Raw genomic sequence first — 25,487 nt, forward strand, 5'->3', positions numbered from 1 at the left:
GATCACGTTGATAAATCATATAAAACCAATCACACAAAAAACATGTTGCTGTGACTGTGAGCATTAAACAATTAACATTAAACTAAACAAACACAACAGTACGTTATTGTCCTTATAAAATAAAAACATACATTTTGTCCACCGAGATAATACAGGCACCTTACCCTCAAGAGATCCTCACGTGCTATGAGAATCTCCCACAATCCATTGCCGTAACAAAGCTAATGCAGACACACGTTTGTGACACCAGATGGCGCAATTGTGTATGTGCGTGTGGGGAGTCTTGCAGTAGAAAATGTGTCTGTTGTGCTGCCACTGTGGGCTAAGCCCCGAATGTTTCCAGGTCCAGGCGACGCCCCTGGGATCCACACTTGTGTTTTTCAATGCACACACAAATGTATTCCGTTTCATATACATGTAAATAAAATCCAAATACAGAAAAAAGTTTTACATGTGTATTTTTGATCCTCACATTTGTTTTCCGTTTAAATCCCCTGCACCTGCAAACAGCTTTCTGTGCACGGATCGCTGTGCATTCGTGTGTGGGTTTTTTGAGACTCCCCTGACGGTCAGCCGATTCGTACTTGTAATTATTTCTATCTATAGCCAATCAGATGTCTCCTCAATTCTAAGCCAATCACATGAGCGCGCCCCCACGAGGGTAGATTTCTTGCGTTCATGACGTAGCGATTCATGTACGCATTTTGCGCAGCCCGGAGCTGACAGCTCCATGGAGCCTGCGTGCAGGCGCTAATCTCAGGACACCCTCCACTCTCAGTACAGCGCCACTTTCCGAACAGGAAATGCACGCAAATACAAGCCTTTATATTATTAAGGTACAGCGCCACTTTCCGAACCATTAATGAATGCTTGTGTACACAAAAACGGCAGGCAAACCCGTTTTAAATGTGTGTTTCCTGTATGACGAATACAGCTGCTTTATTTATGTCTGCATGAAGTTGTTGTGAGTGTGGCGGGAGCAGCTACCGGCTAGCTTAGCCTAATCGACCAGTGCACTACGAAGCCAGTGCTAGACAGTGACCTGTTAACGGGGGGAGCCCCGCCGGTCATTATCGGCCGATATTCATTCTTAATAGTTTGATCGGTGCTCTCTATAAAGGCCGATCAGGAGAGCTGGATCTGATCGATATGGACATAAACGCAAGTGAAGTATAACCGGACGCAAGAGAGAGATCAGATCAGCTGCTGAGTCTGATGGAGACAAGCTGCTCTGCATGATCACCTGATGCTCCGCCCTCTGTTTAGCGAGCTGACCGGACTGCGCAAAATGCGTATATGAAGTAATCTTACCCTCGTGGGGGCGCGCTCATGTGATTGGCTTAGAATGAAGGAGACATCTGATTGGCTATAGATAGACAAAATTACAAGTACGAATCGGCTGACCGTCAGGGGAGTCTCAAAAAACCGACACACGAATGCAAAGCGACCCGTGCACAGAAAGCTGTTTGTGTTTGCAGGTTCAGGGGTTTTAAACGGAAAACTAATAAGTGAGGATCAAAAATACACATGTAAAACTTTTTTCTGTATTTGGATTTTATTTACATGTATATGAAACGGAATACATTTGTGTGTGCATTGAAAAACACAGGTATGGATCCGGAAATACAAGTTTGAATCCTTCTGTGTGCATGTGTGTATTATGAGACTGTTCTGAGCCCATATCCCCTAGCCTACAGTACCCGCCGCCCCTGGTTGGAGGAGGAATTAGAAAGCTAGGGAGATGGAAGAGGTTTATGGATGGCATGTAGGCTATGCATGTGGGATAAAAGTATTGTTACAAATATTTATTTTGACTTAGTTTTTTGTTTGTTTGATAATTAAAAAAGAAAACATAGTAAAGAGTCATTATAAAAAACAGATGCTTTATGTTGGTTTGACTTGGCTATTATTTTGAAAGGAAACCGGAAGTCCACGTCCAATCGCTGGCAGTCGCAGAAGGTGCACATCCAGCGGCGGAGATTCTGGACGGAGGCGACGAGTGCCTGTAAAAAACAGTCAATACCTCGTAGAATATCAACCATGTCTGCTGCTTTCTACGTTTGCTTTCTCCTTTGGTGCTTCCAGATCAACACAGGTAAGTTAGTTTTCTGTTTAAGATTCGTCATTGAGTTTCCCCTCACACGTTACCTGTTAGCTCATTTGGCAGTGGCCGTGGTGGCTAATGCTACATGTTAATTTCTCTAAAACACACCGTTTTAAACACACTTAGCTAAACTGTGTTACAGGCCTAACGTTAGCTCTTAGCTTTTCATAACGTTACTTGATGTATTGGAGATCTAAACGTATTAAGGAACGTCCACTTTGGCCTTGTCTTAGCCTGTTGTTTTCGGTTTCTAGCGAAATTAAAGATGTATTTCTGTTGGCGAGTCGCACAGTAATACATGTTACAACTGCAAGATGATACATGCTAACATTTAAGCTAGAGGTGCTGAAGTGGTTTATTGTCTGAAATGCTCAGATAATCAGAAAGTGCTTCTGTGCAATGACATGCAATGTCGGTGCTTCCTGTCAATAACAATGATGCTAGATGGTTACAAGTAGAACCTTTCAGTTTAGACAATATGAGCAGTACAAATAAGTTCACTCAAACGGTACAATCTAAGATCAATCAACATGTTATGGATCATGTACAAGGTGAATATGCTGTTTTCATTTCAAAGCAGGGCAGGTTTATTTATACAGCACATGTCAACACTAAGCATTGCAAAGTGCTGTGCAAAAGAACATTACAAGCAACAATTATATTGCAACAGAAATTCATTTTAAAGTGAAACTTAAATACATTTAAAACAGAAATTATATATTTTGTAAGCCTTGTTTTAATCGAAGTTATAGTTAGCACACCTGCAGTTTTCTGGTAGATTCTGTGTAATTGTTTTATTTGCAGTATAATACCTGACCTCGTCTCCACGCTTAGTTTTGACTCTGGGAACAAAAAGCAGAAGACCTGACACTTCTGCATGGTTCATGTTGTAGCAGAAGACCAGCCATGTGTTTTGGATAACACAATCTATCTCACTCTCACACACTTCCTGCCCTGAAGCATAGAGAAACCGGCTTGTGGTGTTTGGCCTCTACCATCCACTGTAGTCAGCTCCTAGATTCTGACCCGCCTGTACATTTGTTCCTCAGTACAAATGAGGCCATGATTAAAGTTATTCAAAACATACAATTACTTCCACTCCGATTATCAAAATAGTATAGTAGGGGTGCCCTTGACCAAATATTGTCCTACCAATAGTCTTCAGTTCAATAAATGAGTTGACTAGTCATCGCACTTTTATGATGATTCATTGTATTTATTTTTGCCTTCAGGAAATGGCTTTAGTTCATAGTTTAGTGCATAGAAAGAACGTTATGGGTAACATCATGGTACGTTGGGCTACATATCAAATAAAACTGTAATAATGAGGCTTATATATACTATGATGAGTGATGCTGGTAAAGATTCTTCCATTTTGTTCATGTATTCTGTCAACACAGCACAACAGACACACGCCCAAAACGAAACCACTCTTGGACATAAATGACGTTTGACCAGGAAAAAGTCAGAGGGGGTTTTCTGCCCGATGCGACAATGCAGTGCCCAGAAGGAGTTTAATTTTTATTTAACTTATGCAAATAATAGACTAATGAAAAATTGCTCGACTAAGACTTTTTGAGCCGACTAGCGTTTGGTCCACTAATAGGGAACATTCTTAATCAATGGAGGCAGATTTTGTGAAAGCATGTAAACATAACCTTTTGACATACAGTGTCCACTGGTTAGAGGAGGACGGGCCACATATTGCAATAAAGGTGTAAATGCAAATGGATGTTACAGTAAGTCTGTTTTAGTGTAGAGAACATGTGATCTTAAAAAGCTTGTTTTGATGCTTTCTGTTCCTTTTTGAAAGGAGTGGAATGTTCTCAGATCCCTGGCCAAGCTCTGCGTGTCCTTGGACTACAAATCATTTAGCAGCGATAAGATCTAGCCTATGTTTGTGTGTTTGTTGGCTAAGTAGAGCTTTCCTTTCCTTTTCCTTCCACTCAGAAGAAGTTCTTTATAAAAGGCCCAGTTCACAACATCGGATATTTATTTTGTATAGAATAGTGCCTCTGTAAACCAGCTCCTACAGAGTGTTGCATTGTGGGTTGTTTACACTCTTATTGTTGTGAGCAAATGTCAAGTCCGGTTTTTGTCTTTATTTTTAATTCAGCCCTAAAGTCTTCAGATATAGAAAGCAAGGCTCTCAGGATAAGGACTCTCTTTTCCTCAGATTCATTGTATCTCGGGGAAGTGTGCTGTACAAAATATTCTTCCAAAACTGATGTTCAAAAGCCAGTGAAATGATCAGAGCTAATACAATATTCAAAGTGTATTTCAGTCAGACAACTTACGTGTTTCTTACGTGTTCGAATAACAGAGTGGGACTCCTTTTGTTTGTTGAGGAAGATTTGAGCCACGTTGGCCAAACATATACTCATCCACCTCCCATCAGGTGACGGGTTTCACTTCAGTGTGATGCAGTTTCACTCATACGCATATGGTGTGTCACACCTTTAATACCTGCGGCCTGATGTTACTCAGTGCTATGGAATCTTCTCTGTGGGGGCGAAGGAGGCTTAAACAGACTTTCTTCCTTTTATATTAGTGTTACTTAGTTTGAAGAGTTGCTTGACTTCCGATGGTTTGGATGGTATTAATGATGTGTTTGCTCAAAAATAAAATAACAAACTTTTACATGTGCAACAAAGAAAAGAAGGCCTTTACAATATTCAAAACAAATAAGCAAAACTCAAATAAAATAACAAACAACTTAGGTATTCTTTCTTCTTGATAAGGCTTATATAACTTACTAACTTAAAGGGTAGTTTAATGGTTAAACACTGTTCCTGACGACGTCTTTCTAGCAGGTTGCCCATCATTGTCACTTTAGAGAGGCACAGTGGGAATTGTAGTCTTTAATAGTCTGTTGACTACAGACGTCAAAATTAGGTGGCCTTTCTTATCAAATGAAAACAATATCTTAATGCCCTGCAGGTGAACACGCAGTGTTTTTAGTAACTTTTCCTCTTGCTAACCAGAAATGTTTCTAATGATGCAAGCATTTGGTGACTGGTGCTATTTGGAGCTTTCGGATACATTTTGAATTATATTCATCTCAGTATAAATCTGGTTATTGTTTTAAACTGGTTATTGTCCTACAGGGTTTTATTTGTCATTCTAATCAAATGTAGAGCTAAACTGATTGATCGTTTTTGTGTCAGATGAAAAGCCAGATTTGAAAAAGGTCACTTTTGATTTTATACGATTGTTATGAAGTATTTATTTGACAGTGTTTTAAAGTGTTTCTCATCAAACGTTGATTATACCAGCTTTATAGATTACCCTGGCTGGCAACTGTACTCAATTCTACAAGTTTGCTAATCAACCATTTGCCTGTTGATATAATGCTCTCCACATTAACTATTTCCACACTATCTGAGATGGTTCTGTCCAAGACATACATCACTCTTTGATTCTTTATCAAGGTATTTGGTCAAATCAAATGATATATTTCACCAAATTAGCGACCTCCATGATGCAATCATATTCTAGGGTTGATTATCGCTGCTTTACAAAATATTTACATAAGGAGTTATTTGATAAATAATCATCGGTAATGTGAATATAATGATCTTCGAGAACAGTACAATAAGTTCAGAGAGTAATAATAATAATAATACATTTTATTTTTAGTTGCCTTTCATGACACCCAAGGACACCGTACAATTTGTTAAAAAAATAAAGAAAACGCTAATAGGCAACAGAACATGATAAAAACACAAACAGGAAATCATGGAGGAGACAGTCAAGTGGACACAAATGAAACATATAATGGGGAGCACTACAGTGAGTAGGCAGATTTGAACAGGTGGGTTTTTAATTGGGATTTGAATATGGTGATTGTGTCTGACTGTCGGATGTGCGGGGGGAGGGAGTTCCAGAGTCTGGGAGCAGTGCAGCTAAAAGCCCGAGCACCCATGGTGTAGAGCAGGGGTGCCCACACTTTTTTGGCTGGTGAGCTACTTTTGAAATGACCAGCTCACCGAGGTCTACCAACCAAAAATAAAATCCCAAATTGCAAGGGTTGCTGAATAACACGTTTTTTTTATACGTGGGATAATAGGGCTGCAACAAACGACTAATTTGATAATCGATTAATGAAACGATTAATCGACTATTCGGACTATTACTGTAGCCTATGCCTTGCACAATTTCTCAAACGCTCTTATTTAGCCATCAACTTTTAGATTTAGCTTGAGGTTGTTTTAGGCATGTGGAAACTAACAATGAAGACAATAAAGATGAATACTTGATTCAAAAATACATATATTATTAAATTAACAAATTGTTTACAAAATTAAAGGTGGGGTAGGTAAGTTTCAGAAACCGGCTCGAGATACACTTTTTGTTATATTCCATGGAATGCTCTTAACATCCCGATAGCAATGAACATCTTAAGTGCTTTGACAAAAAATCCATACAAAAATGTCATCTGTGGAAGCCGTAATACTGTAAAGTACAACCAATCCGTTTAGCCGGCCCTGTCTGTCAGCCTTCCATCTCGTGCACGCACAAATGTATCTCGTGCCTTCATTGGGCGTGCCGTCATTGGGCGTGCAATGCAGCAGTACTTCGATGACTCGCCAGCAACAGGCGGCCACTTTCACCATGGCAGAGTTAGGTTCAACATCGTCTACTGGTGATAAAAGAAATAATGTAACGGAGCAAATTAGGAACAAAAACAAAGTGGAAACTAGGAGAATTCAAACCAGAGTCAATGTCGGAGTTGCTTTTCAACGATGGCGACTACTGATGGAACACATGGGGGTTATTATTCCCTATCTTTATTCAAGAGCGTGGTATTTAAATTTGAGAGCATACTTTATGTATTTATTTCCCTCAAACCCTGTCCTCGCACTCAAATAGTGCCTGCTTGCACTTAGATTTGCTTTGCTTCTGCTCAAACTGTACGCTTGCACTCAGATATATTGCTGCTTACAGATTTGTTCTGCTCTCAGATTTATTCTGTTCGCGCTCGAAACTTTTGTGCAACAATCCTGTCAAAATCCCTCAACCAATAGGAGGCCAGGTGTCCTTGCGGGTGCGTTCGCTTTACTTATTACAGCGTCCCGTAAGGGCGGTTACTCTTTAGTTTGTCTTTGGTGCGATGACGGGGTTTGAGTGAAGGAAATCAATAAAGTATGCTCTCAAATTTAAGTACCACGCTCTTGAATAAAGATGGGGAATAACCCCCATACACACCGAGTTGAAATCTGACGCCGTGGTCGCTCTTTTTCTCTTGGACAGCTAATTATCTGTTTTGTATGGTTTACAATTCCCCTGAACTATATAGCCAACCTAAATCATGTGCGCGTTCATGTGTGTTGGAGGAGGTGCTCTGTAAGGAAGTCTGAAGGAAGGAGCGGATTCTTTTCGGCTGTGTACTTTCAAATGTTAGTGCACTCGAGCCGTTTTCTGAAACTTACCTACCCCACCTACCCCACCAACAGAATAGCTGAAACTTTAACAAACTAAATAACTCAGTTACCTCTAATCATTAACCCATGCTTGTATAATTGTGTTAACTCCATGTGGTGCTGCTAGCATACATAACACCTGACGTGGAAACGTTACTCGTGGATGGGGCTACAGAGCTACTAGAAAGACAGTCGAACCCGGTGCATTCCTCCGTCTGGATGTGGAGCACTTTTGCTAAATGTTTAGATAAATTGCTCGTGTTTCCGCCCTTACATGCTAAACACTCTTGGCAACGAGCATTGTCCACATCGAGACGGGTAACATTTAACCACACCTTGGAGCGCTTCTCTCCGCCATCTCCTCCGTGTGTTGCTGCATGTAGCAGCTGTGTGTGTGTAAACTGCCCCCCTCGCACACAGACGGGGGGGAGAGAGAGATCTCGTCTCGATTGGAAAGGTCGAAAATACACCGACCATAGACGTATTTGTTAGGGATGCACGATATTGTTTTTTTTAAACCGATACCGATAACTTCCTGCTTCTCAAGACCGATACGATAACAAAAAAATGTTTACGCCACTAATTATTTTAACGCGATTAACGCATGTGTATTTTTTAACCTTGGCCGCCCCGTAGTTTCAGAGCGCATCGAGTTTAAAATACCATCTACAAGCTGATGCTGACAGCCCGCTCCTGCCGCCCGCTTGCGGCAGACCACACTTCCACGCTCACCGGCAGGCACCGACTGGCCATCTGGAGGACCGGGTGGGTGTGTGTATGTGAGGTCCGAGCGAGCGAGAGAGAGACCTTACGTGCATTGTTGTTGTTAGCATCTGGTGCTAGCTGGCTGCGCTAACGGATATAAGGAGCTGTTTAAATGAAAACAGAGGAGCGACATTTCGCCACAACTGCGCCGAGCACTTGACTTGATGCAGGAAGCCAGACAGCGGGACATTGTACGAGAAGTCAGCACGGATACATGAACATGATTGCAGCTCCGGTTCGAGCATATGCCTTGAGTTGCACATAGCTCCAGCGCGCGCACGCACACATACACACTTTGTATTGTATTATTGTCTTTGTACGCTTTTAACACACCATCGTAGCGATGGCGATGTTTCAGGTGACTGATCAGGTTCGAAGTATTAGGGAGCGCTGGATTTGTGAAAAACTCCCCTCTTCCTAAACCACTAATACCACAGTACTGGCAAAACGGGAGGAGCCGAGTGAAAAACAAGCGCCCCTCATCCCAATCCATTCTTTTCTTTTTTTTTACCCAAAAAATATATTTTATATTATCGGGGCTATTAATACTGGTATCGGGTTTATCGGGATGACGTCATAATTTGTAATATCGGACCGATAATTATCGGGCCGATAATTATCGTGCATCCCTAGTATTTGTTTGTCTTTTTGCATGTTAGAAACGAGTTGGTGACACTAAGAATGCAAGATAATGTTTGTGTAGCAATAATACATGACCTTTCTCTTTCTCAACTCCCTACTCGGAGGGAAGTCGCTGTCATATGCGTTGTGACTAGTGTTGTCACGATACCAACATTTTGGTTTCGATACCGATACCAAGTCAAGAATTGCGATTCCGATTCTTTTTCGATACTTTTCTTAAAAAAAGGAAAACACGGAATATCGGCTTTAAAATTAGGAATAATAGATGATTTTAGCCGTCAGAACAACTAAAGCAGCAGTGTTACTAAGAACAGAAACGCCAAAGAGTCACATCTAATATAAATATATATAAAAGCATTTATTTTAATTGTGTAGCAGTGAGTTTAACATTTTGGCAGCACTGTTGAGCATTTTGAAAATGTATTTTCATGCCTCTGTGCAAGACTTAGTCTTTCTATCTTTATAGCCACTGGTGTAAAGTAACTAAGTTCATAAACTCAAGTACTACTTGGGTACAATTTTGAGATACTTGTACTTTATTTAAGTATTTCAATGTTTCTTTTGCTACTTTGTACTCCACTACAGTTCAGAGGTACATGGTGTACCTTTACTCCACTACATGTATTAATACCTTTAGTTACTTCACGGATGTGGATGAATGATGTGAAATATAATCAACACTTAAATCAGACTTTAGTTCCACCTGGAGTAAATCCACCAGCTACCCTGCAGTCTACAAAGTACTTCAGACTAGCTGCACCTCCACCAGCTACCCTGCAGTCTACAAAGTACTTCAGACTAGCTGCACCTCCACCAGTTACCCTGCAGTCTACAAAGTACTTCAGACTAGCTGCACCTCCACCAGTTACCCTGCAGTATACAAAGTACTTCAGACTAGCTGCACCTTCACCAGTTTTGAGAACACTTTCATGATCAATCATTATAAAACATATCATATATATTATTCTGAAATGGACCAATCTGCACAATGACTACTTTTACTGTCACTACTTTAATACTTTTAGTTGAGGAACATTTTGAATGCAGTACTTTTACTGTAACAGACTATTCCTACACTCTGGTGCTTCTACTTTTACTGTCGCTACTTTAACTATATTTTGATGATAATACTTTTGTACTTTTATTTGAGGAACATTTTGATTGCAGGATTGTTCCTACATTCTGGTACTTTTACTTTAACTCAAGTACAAGACCCGGGTACTTCTACTTTTACTCAAGTACAAGATATATACTTATACCACCTCCGTTTATAGCCTATGAAAAAAACTAATAGAAAACGAAGGCTAAAGCTAACGTTAGCAGATAGTGATGCTAGTTTGCTAGTTACGTTTGCTCAACGATAATATTGCGACAGAAAAACTTTTCAGTGCAGATCACGCTCTTCCGCTCCGACAGGAAGCTCTGCTCTGAACACCTGAACGGCCCGTTCACAGACTTCTGGCGTCTTTTCTGTCAACAAGCCGAGGCGCAGCGGCAGTTGCACTCCCACTTGCAGCCATGCTTCTCGTTTTCTCACATGCTCTGGCAGCTAGCGCGTGGCCGCGTGCACGAGAGAGGGGAGGGACTTAGAACGTGCTTGAGAGGAGCGGGACTGCAGGCACGGCTGCAGGGAGTGGAAGCAGAGCGCTGAACACACACGGCTCTTATTAAAACGGCGCTTTTTCACGGGAGTACTTTTCCCCGTCATTCTTAAAGTACCGATACTAATGAAACGGAGGAATCGTACCGTTTTTAACGGCAGGGTATCGCGGTACCTTTCAAGTATCGGTACACCGTGCAACACTAGTTGTGACCACTCCGACAATGCCTCTCCATGTTACCTTTCTTTGGCAGAGCGACGCTTGCTTTACAAACAAGGCAAATAACCTTTGAATGTGACATCACAAACAAATATTCGTCCTCCCATTCTGGGTGGAAGTGGTCTTTAGCTTCTTGCTCGGCCCCGCACTCAAATTTGTTGTTTGTCTCTTGTTTGTCTGTTTAACTAATTTGAGTTTTCCCGGCACTTGACTGATTTTGTATCGCTTTGCATTCTGGGTTAACAGATTGGAAAGCGATAGGTCGCTTTTTCTGTCAATCAAGTAAACTCCTGAATTAAGTGGCAGGGAGGCCAAGGGAGGAGGGATCAAAACCTGTTTTGTCTATTTTAACGGAGCTGGATTTTTTTTTTTATGAATGACTCGCGATCTACCAGCATTGCCCCGTCGACGTACTGGGCAGCTCTGGTGTAACATAACTTTACTGCAATGCAGACATTAAACCAGGAAAAGACAATTATGCCATACCAGGGTTTTGTCTAAATGGGTAACAGGGGCTCTGCAACCTCTTACTGTTGGCGTGCGCCCTCATACCAAATGCTGAAAATGTGCCCCATACATTTTGAAGTGATGCCAGAAAACAATATTTCTGTTTGTCAAAAACTGTATAATTACTCCAAAAATATGAAAAACGTGTCAAATAGAGCGTCAGACGAAACCATTAGCGTTTGATTGAGCAAGTTGAAACGTGATATTTGAACCGCACTGCGGAGAGGGTCGTGTTGGTCAGATGGTCACACAGCATTGAGCAAGAAAAAGAATGAGGAACTGAGTCAGTGAGGAAAATAAAGTGTGGCCTCATCAGTCCACTGGGACCTATGGAGCTTCGGCACACAAGACAGACGGATGTGCTCTAAGAAAAGCCACCCCTGAAACAGTCTCTCTTCCTCCCTCGGATTTCCTCTTCTGGCTTTCAAGGTCAGTTTCCGTACAGTCGTGTGGGAGGCCTCAGATCATCGTGGCACAGTTGTACACGTGTTATTGGTCGCTTGTGTCGGAAATCTTCAGTAAAGACACAATAATACAATTCCTACTCTGCAGACAGGTGTCTTGCTGGGCCATAATTACTCAGCGTGATTATTTGTTCCTCTTTCTTGAGGACCCCCTGCTGTAAGCTGGATATTTCGCTTGACTTCCTAGCATGGTTCTTCTTTGCTCAGGTCTCAGGCACATTAAGCACACTTCCCCTTTATTTGTGTTTCTCTTTGCTGGTACATTCTAAGCATTAAAGTGTTGGCATCCTTCTTGGAAAATGTAGGTCTTTTAGTCTCCATCATATTTCCAAACACATGTGGTCAGGAAGGTTAGTTCAGCCTCACTTCCATTGTTGCTGCTTTTGCTGCAACAGCTGTAATCTCAGCCAAAAAACACTTTTCCACTCCGAAAGCCACAACTTCTTGCCCTGGTGATATTCTGATCATGAAATCATATATCAGATTTTAAGAAAGAATAGCATGTAACGATTTGAGAGCATAATTGATTGATTTCACGTTCAGAATATGTATTTCTTTCCCTCAAACCCTGTCCTCGCACTCAAACAGTGCCTGCTTCTGCTCAAACTGTCCGCTTGCACTCGGATACATTGCTGCGTGCACAGATGTCCTGTGTTCCAGCTTAAAACCTTCTCCTCGCACTCAGGCTGCTTCTGTGAGCTGGTCAAATGTCTGGATGAATCTCACGAATAACTAATGGCAACAAAAAATAATTCCCTCATCAAATTGAGCAGAAGTGGCTTGATGTTGTTCTCAGCAGGGGACTCTGACAGAATATTTGTTCTGGCAGGAGCTCCAACAAGCCGGTTAGGACAGAGAGTGAATACACAGACTTTACATGATGCTGTGAGAAACCAGTGAGAGTTTGGAACATTGAACAATGTGAATCTATTCTAGGAGACCTCAACAATGGAGTTATGATCAGTAGAAATAGCCGTGACACGGGACCTTTAAGGAAAATGTTTAAATTGTAAGAATAATATCCTTCTCTTCTTCCTATATGATAATACAGTGAAAGATTTGGGTCATATGATAAGCCAACTAATATATAATGAATACAAATGTGAAATGCAGTTATATTAATGTTTTAATCATTGACGATTTGTTTATCCACGTGTTCTCCTCTCGTGCATTAGCCGGAGCACAGCTGCCCCCCCCACACAACTTGAACGTTATCTCCATGAACACCAACTACACCCTGACCTGGGACTGGGACCAGGGCTCTGCAGAGAGTGGCGCCGTCAACTTCACCACACACTATGTGGCGTAAGTCTCGCACGTCACATGCATGAGCAAGAGGAAGCAGGCGCACTGAGTTTGTGATGAGAATATCCACGTTGAGTCCGAGTGATTAAATGTGAAGCTTTACTTTGGCATCATCTCCTCCAAGAGAACTCATCCCGTTTAAACATTTAGGTGATTAGAACCAAGATGGTAGTTTTACAAGAGTTTAGTTTTTTGTTGGTAAGATTGATGTTTGAAGGTGTTTCTTTGCTTCAGAAGTGATGTGACTCAAGTTGTGCACTATCTGGGGCCAGACATATTGTGGACTAAACATTTCCCATTGGAGTCAGCTGACACAGCATCAGAGAGTTCAGACACTGGGCGTTAGAGCGAGGAAAGATGGTGTTTTGTTGGGAAGTCATTTCATTTAGGATTTGACCCTTTCCACAGGCTCGTCTTCCTGCTGATAATGTCCTTTACGTAACACTGTAGTGGTTTTGTATGTTCTATTCTTTACAATGAGCAGCACAGCCTCACTGAGCCTGTAGTATGTGTTTGAGAAATGAAGGTGAATCCACACCACAGAAAACAACATCTGGCATACATTGGAGTATCGTCAGCAGGTTCTCGTGCTTGAGTTGAGAATAACAAAATAGAGTTAGTGCAGATTGTGGATGATGATCACATTTTAATTATCATATGGGAGGTTTTTCTCGTGTGCGATGTTAGACAGAAATACAGATTTACAATAGAATTGTGCAATTCCACAAAACATAAACTACCTTATCGTTTGCTTCAATTCATTTTCAGTTAATGCTGTCTAGTTGTTTTCAGTTGAGGATGATGCAACATGTTGTGTTTCTCTTCCCTTCAGGAAGTTCAAGCTGAAGTCTAAGAAAAAGAGTCCGAACTGGAACACAGGGTGTGAGACGACGTCAGATAGGTCATGTGACCTTACAAATAAGAATCTGTTCTACCTGGGCATCTACGTGTTTCGTGTGCGAGCCAGTGTGAACGGGACTGACTCTGATTGGGCGACGAAGGATTTCTGCCCTGATGAAGAGGGTGAGAGAAACGATGAGAAGAAAACGAGTGGGGGGGGGGGCAGGCGAGGGACATCAGTCCTCCCTGTATACCAGTGGTGTATTGTAACTAAGTACATTTACTCAAGTACTGTGCTTGTGTAAAAACAAATCTAGGTATTTTCACATTATGCTGCTTTATAGTTTCACTCAATACATTTATTTTACATATTTAGTTACTAATTACTTTGCAGGTTTATTTGCAGTTACTTCATATTTAAATTGACACACAATATAATATATTATTATAGGCTAAGCTACCCAGTAGTATGTCAATTCATTCAAATAAACCCCCCATTTTGCATAATGAGTACTTTTACTTTTAGCCCTTACTATTTTTCAATGCTAATACTTTTTTCCTTTTACTTAAGTACAATTTTGAATGCAGTATATGATCTCAGGTGTAGCATCACAAACCATCAACAGTAAGAAAAACATGCTCTGACAGGATAGAGGAGGGGACGACCACAGAGTGATGTTCAGAGAGCTGTGTTTTGAGAAGGCCGCTCTGAACTATCAAACCACAGTGAGAGACGTCAGTTAAGACCACGTGAGAAGTCAACATCTCATCACCTTTTACACCGCTTCACCAACCTTAGAAAATCACACAGGCAGACGTAACTGGAGGTGCAGGTTCAAACTCACACTGCCATAGAGGAGCTCAGATTGAGTTGAGTCTCAAAATGATTAAATACTATGAAAGATGTATAGCACCCCACACAATAGTACGGAGCCCCCTAGGGGACATGGAGAAGAAGCCAAAAAATATTTAAAAAAAAAAAGTATTGCGAGATCTCGCAAAGGTTTTTTTTTTTTTTTTCAAATAATTTCGCAAAACCCCGTTGCAGTTTGTAGACGGTCCCTAGTAGGGCTGTGCAATTTAATCGATCTTGCGATATATATCGATATTTAGTTTTCCGAGAAAGTATCGATATTTCAGCCGCGGGTATCGATACATTAAGTCTGATAACTGTGTTCGTTATACTCGCGTCCACTAGAGAAGCTTTAAAAAGGAGACTAATTGAGTCTCTGAGAATGTTCAAATGTATACTTTAATTAATAAAAAGCGCGGTAATGTTACAAGCAGAAGATGGTTCAGTCAGAAAAACAGCTGTGTTCTGGCTCTCGTGAGCGAAGTGAAGAGAGCGAGCTCCACCTTTCCAGCTGTTAAATATCCTCCGCTGACTCCTCCCTGTGTGCCGGTTGGCGCTGCTGGGGATCGGCCCTCCACGTCTCCAATGTTCGTTGTTGCGCATTACAGAGGATTCAGACATTGCACATTAAATATATAACTAAACACGCCTTTTCTCCTCCTTATCTCTTTCATGACTTTTCATTTAATACATTTTAAACGCTGTAATCAATACTCCAAAAATACCTCACGGCTGGTATCATTTCCGGTACTTCCGAATGTTGTCTCATGCTACCCACGTCTGTAAACAAACGTATTCAAATAAACTGTACCTTCATTTAATATTCAGCAATAATAATATCTCGACGTCTATAGTTGTAGTGTTGAAATCAGTAGGTTTCGGTGTGCAACACTCCGTGTCATATCGCTACTAAATTCACCTCTATAGGAAATTGTATATTAGCCACATGCTAAATGCTAACCGGAGATGGAGGATTTTCAGAATAAAAGCTCAACAACTGGTTGTGCACAACAACTTCTGGTTTTTCAGTATAAAACAGCATTTAAACTGACGGTATGTTGATGGTACTTTATGCCATCAAAACATTGATTTTAATTTCTAACAAGTCCCATTCAAATCCCCCGTGTTCCGCCACCTGCTGCACCTTTTCATTCTCCATTGTCCATTGTGATACTGCACTTTATGTACTTATGTTTCAAAGGCTTGTAAGCTACAGTTTGCACTGTTTCAATAAATGAAACTAATTTTCTCACCACATCTTTTGATTCATTTTGTCCAGCATTTGCAAGCTGGGGACTCTCTGTCAGAGCCATATATTGTATAATTGATGCTTTCAGTTTTCAGTTGAATTAATTCAATCCAAGTCAATGGAACACTCACAAGATGTCACCAGATCACACTGTCCCTTTAAAATCTTTCAGAAAATGATATAAGTGTATCGTATCGTTTGCTGAATATCGTGATATATATCGTATCGTTGGCTGAATATCGTGTATCGTATCGTGAGATTAGTGTATCGCCACAGCCCTAAGCACTCCTCCTCTCCCTCCTCCAGCTGCAGATTGTGACCAATTCTTGATGTTTAGCTCGGATGACGGCGCGTATCGAACTGTTCTGATAAAAACGACTCTGTAGCTCGTTGGCTACCTTGCTATGATTGTCAAGTCATGTTGTTTGTATTTTTACAACGTTATGTTCATGAGTTATTGATCCGCGAAATTCGAATCTGTCAATAACTCAGCTCAGAGGAACGTGCATGTCCCCTCGCTCGGAGTGTTCTCTTGAGGTGTCTTCACTTATGTGAAACCCTTTATATATACAGTCTATGTGTGAAACCCGTGCCTATTGCCAAGCACTGATGTTATATCTTTATATTTAAGGCCAAGCTCAAAGTAAAATCGATAAACCACTCCATTGTTGTGGTTTCTGTGTTGTCGTAGCAGCCGAACTGACCAGGAAGTACTAAATGAAAAGTATTACGATATCTCGCAACATTTTATTTTTATTTTTTTTCAATTTTTTTTTTTTTTCTTCTCCATGTCCCCTAGGGGGCTCCGTACAATAGTAAACTAAGATCAGAGAAAAGTTCATGTTTTTTTGACGGCTCACGCTGAAAACCCCCGCACTAAGCAGTAAGACTGTGGGCGTCTCCAAACTGACCAACTTGTACTTCATGTAGGTCAGCAAGGCAACATGCAAAAAACTCAAGCTGAGGCAAGTAGAACATAGTTACAGGGTGTTGTGATTCAATGATTCACTCTAAAGCTGGATCACAATGTGAACACATGGCACCAGCGTCTGAACACATCCTGAAACAACCGTCATAGTTCAATTCAACCAGTGTATGACCAGTAAGTTGCCTTGTGCTGTCTCATTTGAATTTGTCTGGCTCCGAAGAGTGCACAAGTCTCTTTATTTGTTTAATCGTCTAGAAAATGATCATTGTCAATCTAATCAATTATTAAAACAATCGTAATACAAAATGTTACAAAGTATTTAAAATATTCTTTGAAATGTTTATCTAAAGAAAGTCATAGAAGATGCATAAATTGTATATTTAGCTATATTTTAGAAGATGGTAAAAGAGCTGTATGTATAATGCCCTTTTCAAGTAACCACCTGCCCATAGGAATGCACGCACTCCCACACATTTGGCATTACAACTGGGAGCAAGTCATTGGGCTCAGTATCTTGACTTCAGGGTGCAGGTATCATTCTGATTCTGATACTTCCTAAGCCACAGCCTCCCGATGCATGTCACATTGAAACCCAAACCTCTTCAGCACCCGCCTCTTCTCCAACCAGTGAAATGCTTTATCTGGATCCAGTGCCGTACACTACTGGGGTCCTTAATGATCCTGATCTGACCGGGTGAAATAATATTAGGGAGGGATAGGGCTGAAACTGACTATTGTTTCACTTATCAATGAATGTGTCAAACATAGGACTCGATGCATCTTTTTGTTGGTAAGATGTTGGAGGAAATAGCAGCACAACTCTTAGTTCCCTGTTGATGTGTTCAAATGTCTGACCCAACAGTCTAAAACACAAATATATTCAGTTAAATGTTATATAAGAAAAAGAAAAGCAGCAGGTCCTCCCTTCAGAAACTGTACCCAACAAATGTGGTTTGGTAAAGCAACTATTACCGTACTTTTGGGACTATAAAGCGCACCTGCATATAAGCCGCAGCAGCTACATTGTCCGTCTGTCTTGCTCTCGTTCTGTCTCTCGGTTCCACTTTTACTTTGGCGCGCTACCTGTCTCACTCTTTTCCGGCCTCCAGCTTTTCCTGCTGGAGCCCGCCGCTTAAAGGTGGCGGGCGCGGACCGGTCATAGAGCCCATAGAGTTAAAGGTGGTTAATTTTACCTGTAAAATCCATAGATTTAGGAGATTCCCTAGTGGCCGTTAGCTGTACACAAAAAATGGGGGAAAAAGTCGCGGCTTATAGTCCGAAAAGTACGGTAATTAGTTAGCAAAATCATGGTAGTCCATATATTTGTTGTGACTAGGGCTGTCAATCAATTTCAATATTTAATCGCGATTGTTTGCATGTTGTCCATAGTTAACTCACGATTCATCCAGATTCATCGCAAATTATACTCATATTTTGTATCCGTTTTGAATGTAATGGGATAATGAAATTGAACTTAATTTAACTAACTTAAAGTTAAGAACAATCTTGAGGTACGGCACTTCAGCTGAGTACTTACATTTTATGCTATTTTATACTTCTACGCCACCACATTTTAGATGCCAATACTGAACCACACTTATCTGGCAGCTTTATTTACTTAAAAGATTGAGATTATTAGCTAATATAAATGAAATGATGAAAATATATTGATATGTAATTATTGGTTTAGCGATCCAGCAGCAGTATACAAAGTAGTGAAAATTAGCTCCTTGTTCTTCTTCTGTGTACAGTTAATATAAATCTTCTTTTTGACAATGAAACACGATGTTAGTGCTATGGCAGCTGTAGAAATACAAAGCCCCTGAACTATCCGTTCCTCTCTCCTGCTAGCTGCTCTGGGTCCTCCAAGCAAAGTGGCTCTTTCTCCTGAAGGCAGAAACCTGGACATTGTGATCTCCGACCCTCTGTCCAGCACCAACCACTCCATGAGGGAGCATCACGAGGATCTGTACTTCCAGATCCGGTACTGGGAACGCTCTGCAGACGGTCAGGTAGGAGCTCACCTCACACCCCTCCGACAAATAGTTGGCCCAACCAGACTATATTTATTTGTAATACCAAAATAATTAGAATCCAAAAGTCCTCAAACTTCAACTTGTTGCTTTTGATGTTGTTCTGTGAAGACTCTCATACAGTTTCAACCGTACAGATCTACAGACACATATTACAGCAGAAGAAAAAGCAACAGTATTCACACTTCCCATTTTCTGATCAGTCCCCAAAGACACCTGGTGAAACTTGAGGCTCACAGCGAGCCGCAGTGAGCACCTGCTCTCTGCTCCGTGTGTTCAGACGGTGTTCCTGTTTTTGGTTTCACTCGTGCCCTCTCTGCGCAGCAGGGGCTTCCTGTCTGTGCCACAAGGCGGTGAATGACAGAATAATCTGGTGCTTTGCTTTCTTGCAAGCTGCTTGCATATAAAACTGGTTAGACTGATACGTCTTAAAAATAACCCAGAGCTAAAGAGAATGTCAAATGTTTTGGATAAAGGCCACAGCATACCCTTCTAAGCTGCATAGAGACGATACACCGTATATTGCCACACAGTATGCCCTCAGGCAAACAAGTACTCGACTAGACATTTTATGAAGCTAAATAGGTGCATTATACATTTAAAAAGAATTGTACTTTACAAATACAATTGGTATTATACATTTCTTATTCTACACACTTAGTTACATCTTAAACTGCACTGTAACTTTTATCCATGTATTTTTTCTTTTAATGTTTATTTTATTATCTTTTCTTTTTAATGACTGATTTTAAATGCCTTTTTCTTAATGTCTTATGTTTTTTGTAAAGCACTTTGAATTGCCTGGGGTTGAAAGGGGCTCTATAAATAAACTTGCCTTACACTAACTTTTCATGTCTTAAAAACGTTTACATTATTTGTTAGAAATTAAACAACCTCTTCTTTTCAATATTTTTTTTATGAGCCACAAGCTAGCGACTCATTACCTCAAGTCATCAAAAAAAGATGTTGACAAAATAAAAGATTTTAGATTATTTATAAGGACAGGGAAGAAAGATCTTTTTCTTTTTTGGCTTGTCTTTCTTTATTTGTCTCAATATTACACTCCCTTCCGGTGTAGCCGTTGTGTCCTGGTTGCACTAAACGATACTTCCAATAGGTGCATTTACATAGACAACAGGGCACTTGAGCAAAACGGAAAAAGCTGCATGAATACGGGCCCTTATGTAAACAGTATATATATGTTCCTCAGAAAAAGACATCTCAGAGCATTGTTCTGGTGTGCCCCAGTGGCACGACACTTTGGAGTATAACAGAAACATTCAAATAGTTTATGGAAATATGTCATTTTCAGATCGTGGAACCTGAAAATGAGCTTTCCAGTCCTCTTTAAAGTAACATTTGAAACTTCCAGCCTGCAAAAACCAAACTTTCAAACTGTCATGCACAGCTCTGACCACTGTAGGGGTTCATATGGGTCGATGTTCTTTGCACTGAGCATCACAGCTTTACTGAGACACAAGTGTTTGTTTGAGAAATGAAGGCCAATCCAAACCAACCACAGGAAATATAATGTGTCCGCTTTGAGAAACTTTAGTTCCACACTATTGGTAGTAATACTGACTGTAGGCCAGTGGCGGTAAGGACGCACACATGTCTTCACCATGTGACGGCCCTCTGTGACCCAACAGACCTTTAGCCAGCTCTGTGTCTGTGCCGTGAGCTTTAAGAGCTCTGCTGGCTGACCACGACTCAGCGGCCTACACACACACAAGCTGTCTAAGAGTTTCCAGCACTCATATGACCGCACTAAGATCTGTCCAGACCTTTGTGGTCACACTAATGCACCACATCTATGAAGTGACTAATGGACATTGTGTTGGGAGGCCCAGCTCCACCTGAACACTCCTCATCTCCTCTAATATACGGCTTAGTGGTGACGATGCAGAACTGTAAAGTTGAATGTGCATTGAAGTGGACAATTGAGCGCAATGAGCGGCACATCATGTTCAAGTGTTTGTGTTTTTAATCTGTTCATCGGTAAGTTAATCTTAATAACATGTGAACGCATGGTGTATGATAATGATGGGTTTGAGAAACGTCCCCCACCCCCCAGACTTTGTGTTTGACTGTTACTGAAATGAAGTCTCCTCCCTGCTGTGCCCCAGGCCCTCAGAAGCCACTCTCTGAGCAGCAAGAAGAGAGTGGTGACGCTGTCCAACCTGCAGGCCTGGACCTGGTACTGTGTGAGCGTCCAGTCACGCTACGACTTCTACAACAAGAGCAGCAGCTTCACCCCCCCACTCTGCACGCAGACTGAAGGTAGGAGCCTCATATACACTTCAGGGCTGGGTGATATTGAAATGATTTTACTCAAATGATCATCCAATAAAGAATCTATATAAAATCAATTCTTTATAGGGACAGGGAAGAACAGTAAATGCACGAACACAGAACCGTTTTAGAAAATGTTTAATTTTATTTCACTGGGTCTTTACTGACACTGAAATGACAGTGACTTCCTGATGTTACCTCGTCCTCCGTCTGTCGTTGTGTTCTGTCCCTGCTCTGCTCAGAGAACAGTTGAGCCACTGTTTTCTCTGGGTGCAGCTGCAGTGTCCTGGTTGCACCCTGAACAATTAGCACATGTACATTGACAACAGCGAACCAGAGCAAACCAAACACGCAGCGTGTGCACGGCCTCGGGTGAACAGTACATATATGTTTACTCAGAAAAATACTTCAGATTCTGCATTAATCTTGCCATTGTATAAATAAAATAGTATATGTATAAAATATACACTGAATAGCATGTCACAGGTAACGAAATTGTTTGTGCCAACAAATACAACTATGCTCAGAAAGATGTCATCGATTACTTTAACAGGAACCATCCCGTGGTGGGAAATAGTGTTGTACTTCCTGCTCTCTCTGGTGATCTGTTTCTTGGTCGTGCTGCTCTTCATCTACGGCTTCTTTCGGTTCTTCAAGAAACTGAAGGCGACGTTTTACCCCTCCGTCCAACTGCCTACGCTCTTCCAGGTAAGATCGGCACACCGGCCAAGTGAAGGACTATTCACGCTGTTTACAAACGTATCGTTCTATATTCAGTTCCACTAGAATCTCGTGTTACTCTCTTCTCTGCTCTTTCTCCTCCCCTCAGTATCTCTGTGACTCCTCTGGTTCTGACATTCCTCGCCTCCTCCCCGAGTCCGACTCGGAGCTGTTCTGTGATAAAGTGATTGTCTGCCCAGCCCCCCCACTCCTTGAGATCCACAGCCCGCCCCCCGAGTTCCTGCCCGAGCCAACGGGCCTGGAGCCAGACAGCAGGTGCTTTATTTCTACTTCAGTGCATTCAAAAGAAATACCCCAAAATGTTTTATTGGCTTTTATATTTAAAAGTATGGAAGAGGATCTCCATTTATTTGTTTATAGATCAGATCAAAAGTGATTCTTTTTTTGTTCTGAGATAAGTCAGAATTATGAGAAAGAAATCCTAATTTTGAGGGAAACAGTCTGACTCTTTCTCAGAATTGCTGACTTTTCAGATCCAAACAATCCCATGTGTCCCTTCCCCTCTTTGGGATGTACAACCTTCAAGTACTGTGTTCACATATCATCATGTACGTCGTGGTGAATGACTAAGTGTTCATGTCTCCAGCGGAAAACACAGTCGCAGCAGCAGTGGCAGCGGAGACTCCGGCATGTACTCCACCGGGGGGGGCAGCTCCAACCTGCGGCAGCTGCACTCCGGCCAGGACTCTCAGGGGCCCCTGGACTCGGAGCAGGTGAAGATGCAGGACATGGCTGCAGGGCTCAAGACACACCTCCTGGCTGCAGACGAGGGCATCGTAGACATGTGTGTGTGAGGAGGCACACACACAGACGCTTCTTTTTACAAAAGCATTAAGCAGATATTCAGTAGGATGGAGGTTTGTGGAAATGTGCAGCGTGCCTTCTCTCCGCCTGTCACTGTGACAAAAGGAAAGGAAAAAAGACTAAGAAAACAAAAGATGAGTGACAGACTCAGGAGGAAGACCGTCTTCACCTTCATGCTGTGATTTGGTTTTCAAATCATGTTTATATCCATCACTTTCCTATCGCTTTTATGACTTAACATAAGTAGCTTATAGGTGCTAATAAGGTAGCATTCATTAAAATAAGCAGAAAAGTGGAAGTAGGACACTTGTATGGAGTCTTCTCAGAAAATAATAACATAGCTGTAGAGTAATGCTTAACAGCGCCACAGCCCACTGGCAGTGCTGGTCCCTGCCAGTGAAGAAGAAGGCCTGCAGACATGGCGTCTCAAACAGCTTCCTCTGAAACTTTTGCCACTTTTGTTTTATGTGTTAAACAAAAGAAACAATGAGTTGGGAAACATGTTTCTGATGTTTGTTTGTTTTTTATTTCTTCATACAATCAGTAAAGTAATTTAACCTGATTTTATACACAGATAAAAGATTAATAACGACTCATCTTAAAGTAACCTTTTCTTATGTGAAGTGTGTGAGGGAAGCTTGTAATTATAACTCAAGCTTTGGAATCCATGTATGATTCTTATAGAATCTTTGTACGATACTCGTTTAATTTGTTCATATTTAATTTGGATCAAATCTTTTTTTTCTTCTCATTGGAGCTTTCCGCCTCTGTTCACACATTTGTTTTAAGTCTTAAGGAAGAGAACACATCCAGACAGTCCGTGTATGTTTTCCATTACATGTGTATCTCTGTCCACAAAGACAGAAAGAAGCAAACAAGTTGTAAATGTTGTGTACAGTTTATTAAACAAGTTCCATAACTTTGATTTGCTTTAGGACAACACATTTTCCTGGATCTGCAGTGCTACAGTAAGATGTACTGGTGACATTCAGAGGCAGCAAGTGTTGTAAGGAAACAAATCAAACTTCCTTGACTTCCAGTTTGGAAAAACAGCCTTGCGTTTTCATTTCCCGGTGCTCGACACAGTGTGACTTCATTCATACCTTCTTGCAATTTCCAATCTGCATTACTTCATCATCTTGCCCCTTGCTGTCTGTTGTAACCTGTAACCTGTATGCAAGTATAATGTTCGTTAGTTAAGAAAGTGGTGATGTCAGTGTACGTCTCGTCCACCATCCATCCTCTTTAGCCCTGTGTTAATGGACAATCATGAAAATGAAATAAATCCCCTCCAATACCAAACATTGGTGTCAAAGTGAGCGCTTTACTGTTCGTGGATTCCTGTACACACATGCTCCAGACTTATTACTTACAAGCAGGGTTGGGAGGGTTACTTAAAAACTGTATTCAGTTACAATTATTATTTTTCTACTGGTCTGAGCAGCCCAAACTAACTACATTTCACTGACCTCCGTGTTTCTTTTTCACAGAAGACATTTAGACATACCAACAACATTAACAATGAACTATACCAGAGAGAGGGACACAAGCCCGCATTAACAATACCTGGATCAAAAAGTGATTCTATTGTGTTGGGAGCACTGGTTCCCAGCTGGTACTCTAATGCCCCTTTCACACCAACGCGTTTTCAACTCCGGCTCGGAGCTGGAGCCTGAAAAGTACCGGTTGTTCCTGTTCGCGCCGCCTCTTAGCTCTGGAATCCGGTTCACTTCCAGCTCCAAAAAATTGTCCGTGTAGAGGCAAGAGCTTCGGAGCTAAGAGGCGGCGTCGCTTACGTCTCTCTTACGTCGAGGCGGGGGCAGGGGCAGATTCGTCGTTGAAGTAGATGCTGAAGACCACAAAGAAGTCTTGCATTTCGCATGTGATGTTTGTAAAGTCGTCCGATGCCTTCCATTTCGTAAGAGGATAACCAAAGCGAACAGCGCTTCAATACAATCGGCCATTGTTGTTGTCGATGTGACTGAGGGATTTCCGCGCGGTTTGGATTTTATGAAGCAGGCACGTAAACGGTGACGTCATGACGCGGCAGCTCTGGGCGGTGTGAACAGAGCAGGTGCTTACATTAGAGCACCCAACTCACCTGAACTTCATCATCTGTTATCGTCCGCTTGATGAGTCACATCAAACACTTGTGTTACAAGTTTGCGTTATGCGCGGTAACTTATTGTCAATTTAAAAACCTGTAACACTTTCTTTGTTCTATCCTAACACCAGTATGTGTGTGTTTGCATAGTGGCACAGACTGTGGCTGTCGCTGCAATGGGGCTTATATTGTTTATATCTGTTTGTCTTGTGCTTTTATTCTGCTGTTTAGGTAGAATGTTACATTTAAACATGTTGCCGTGTGGTTAGTGGTTCAATCTAGTTACTCTACTCATGAATGCATATTTTGATGATTTATTATCAGTTTTAGGCCCCACTCAGGCCTTCTCAAAATAAACAGATCTAAATATGCACATAGTTCTACTTCACAACCCTAAGTATTTTATATATTTCTTTATAATTAAGTAATTTTTATTTTGCTAGCGTAACATTTATTTTAAGTACACTAACTTGTACCCGAGTATGATACTAGTAGATCTGCTCTTTTCATCTGCTGTACAGCTACACTCTGATTGAAGTTGTGAAGGGCTTCATCTCATATATATTTTTTGTCATTTCAAATAAAGGGTAGTATGATTACATCTGGAGCAGAC

General features: G+C 41.3%; 1 protein-coding gene across 1 annotated transcript; it reads left to right on the forward strand.

Moving 5' to 3' along the window:
- Window positions 1-1,918: 1,918 nt before the first annotated feature.
- On the forward strand, window positions 1,919-24,072 carry il10rb (interleukin 10 receptor, beta). Its single transcript, XM_034109909.2, has 8 exons — window positions 1,919-2,095; window positions 12,901-13,030; window positions 13,863-14,053; window positions 18,752-18,912; window positions 21,060-21,213; window positions 21,779-21,933; window positions 22,055-22,221; window positions 22,553-24,072. Exons 1-8 carry the CDS (start codon window positions 2,041-2,043, stop codon window positions 22,758-22,760), a joined length of 1,221 nt encoding a protein of 406 aa, XP_033965800.1. The 5' UTR covers window positions 1,919-2,040; the 3' UTR covers window positions 22,761-24,072.
- Window positions 24,073-25,487: the final 1,415 nt, after the last annotated feature.

The sequence above is a fragment of the Pseudochaenichthys georgianus genome, chromosome 21, assembly GCF_902827115.2.
Source record: "Pseudochaenichthys georgianus chromosome 21, fPseGeo1.2, whole genome shotgun sequence".
In the NCBI taxonomy this organism is placed as follows: Eukaryota; Metazoa; Chordata; class Actinopteri; order Perciformes; family Channichthyidae; genus Pseudochaenichthys; species Pseudochaenichthys georgianus.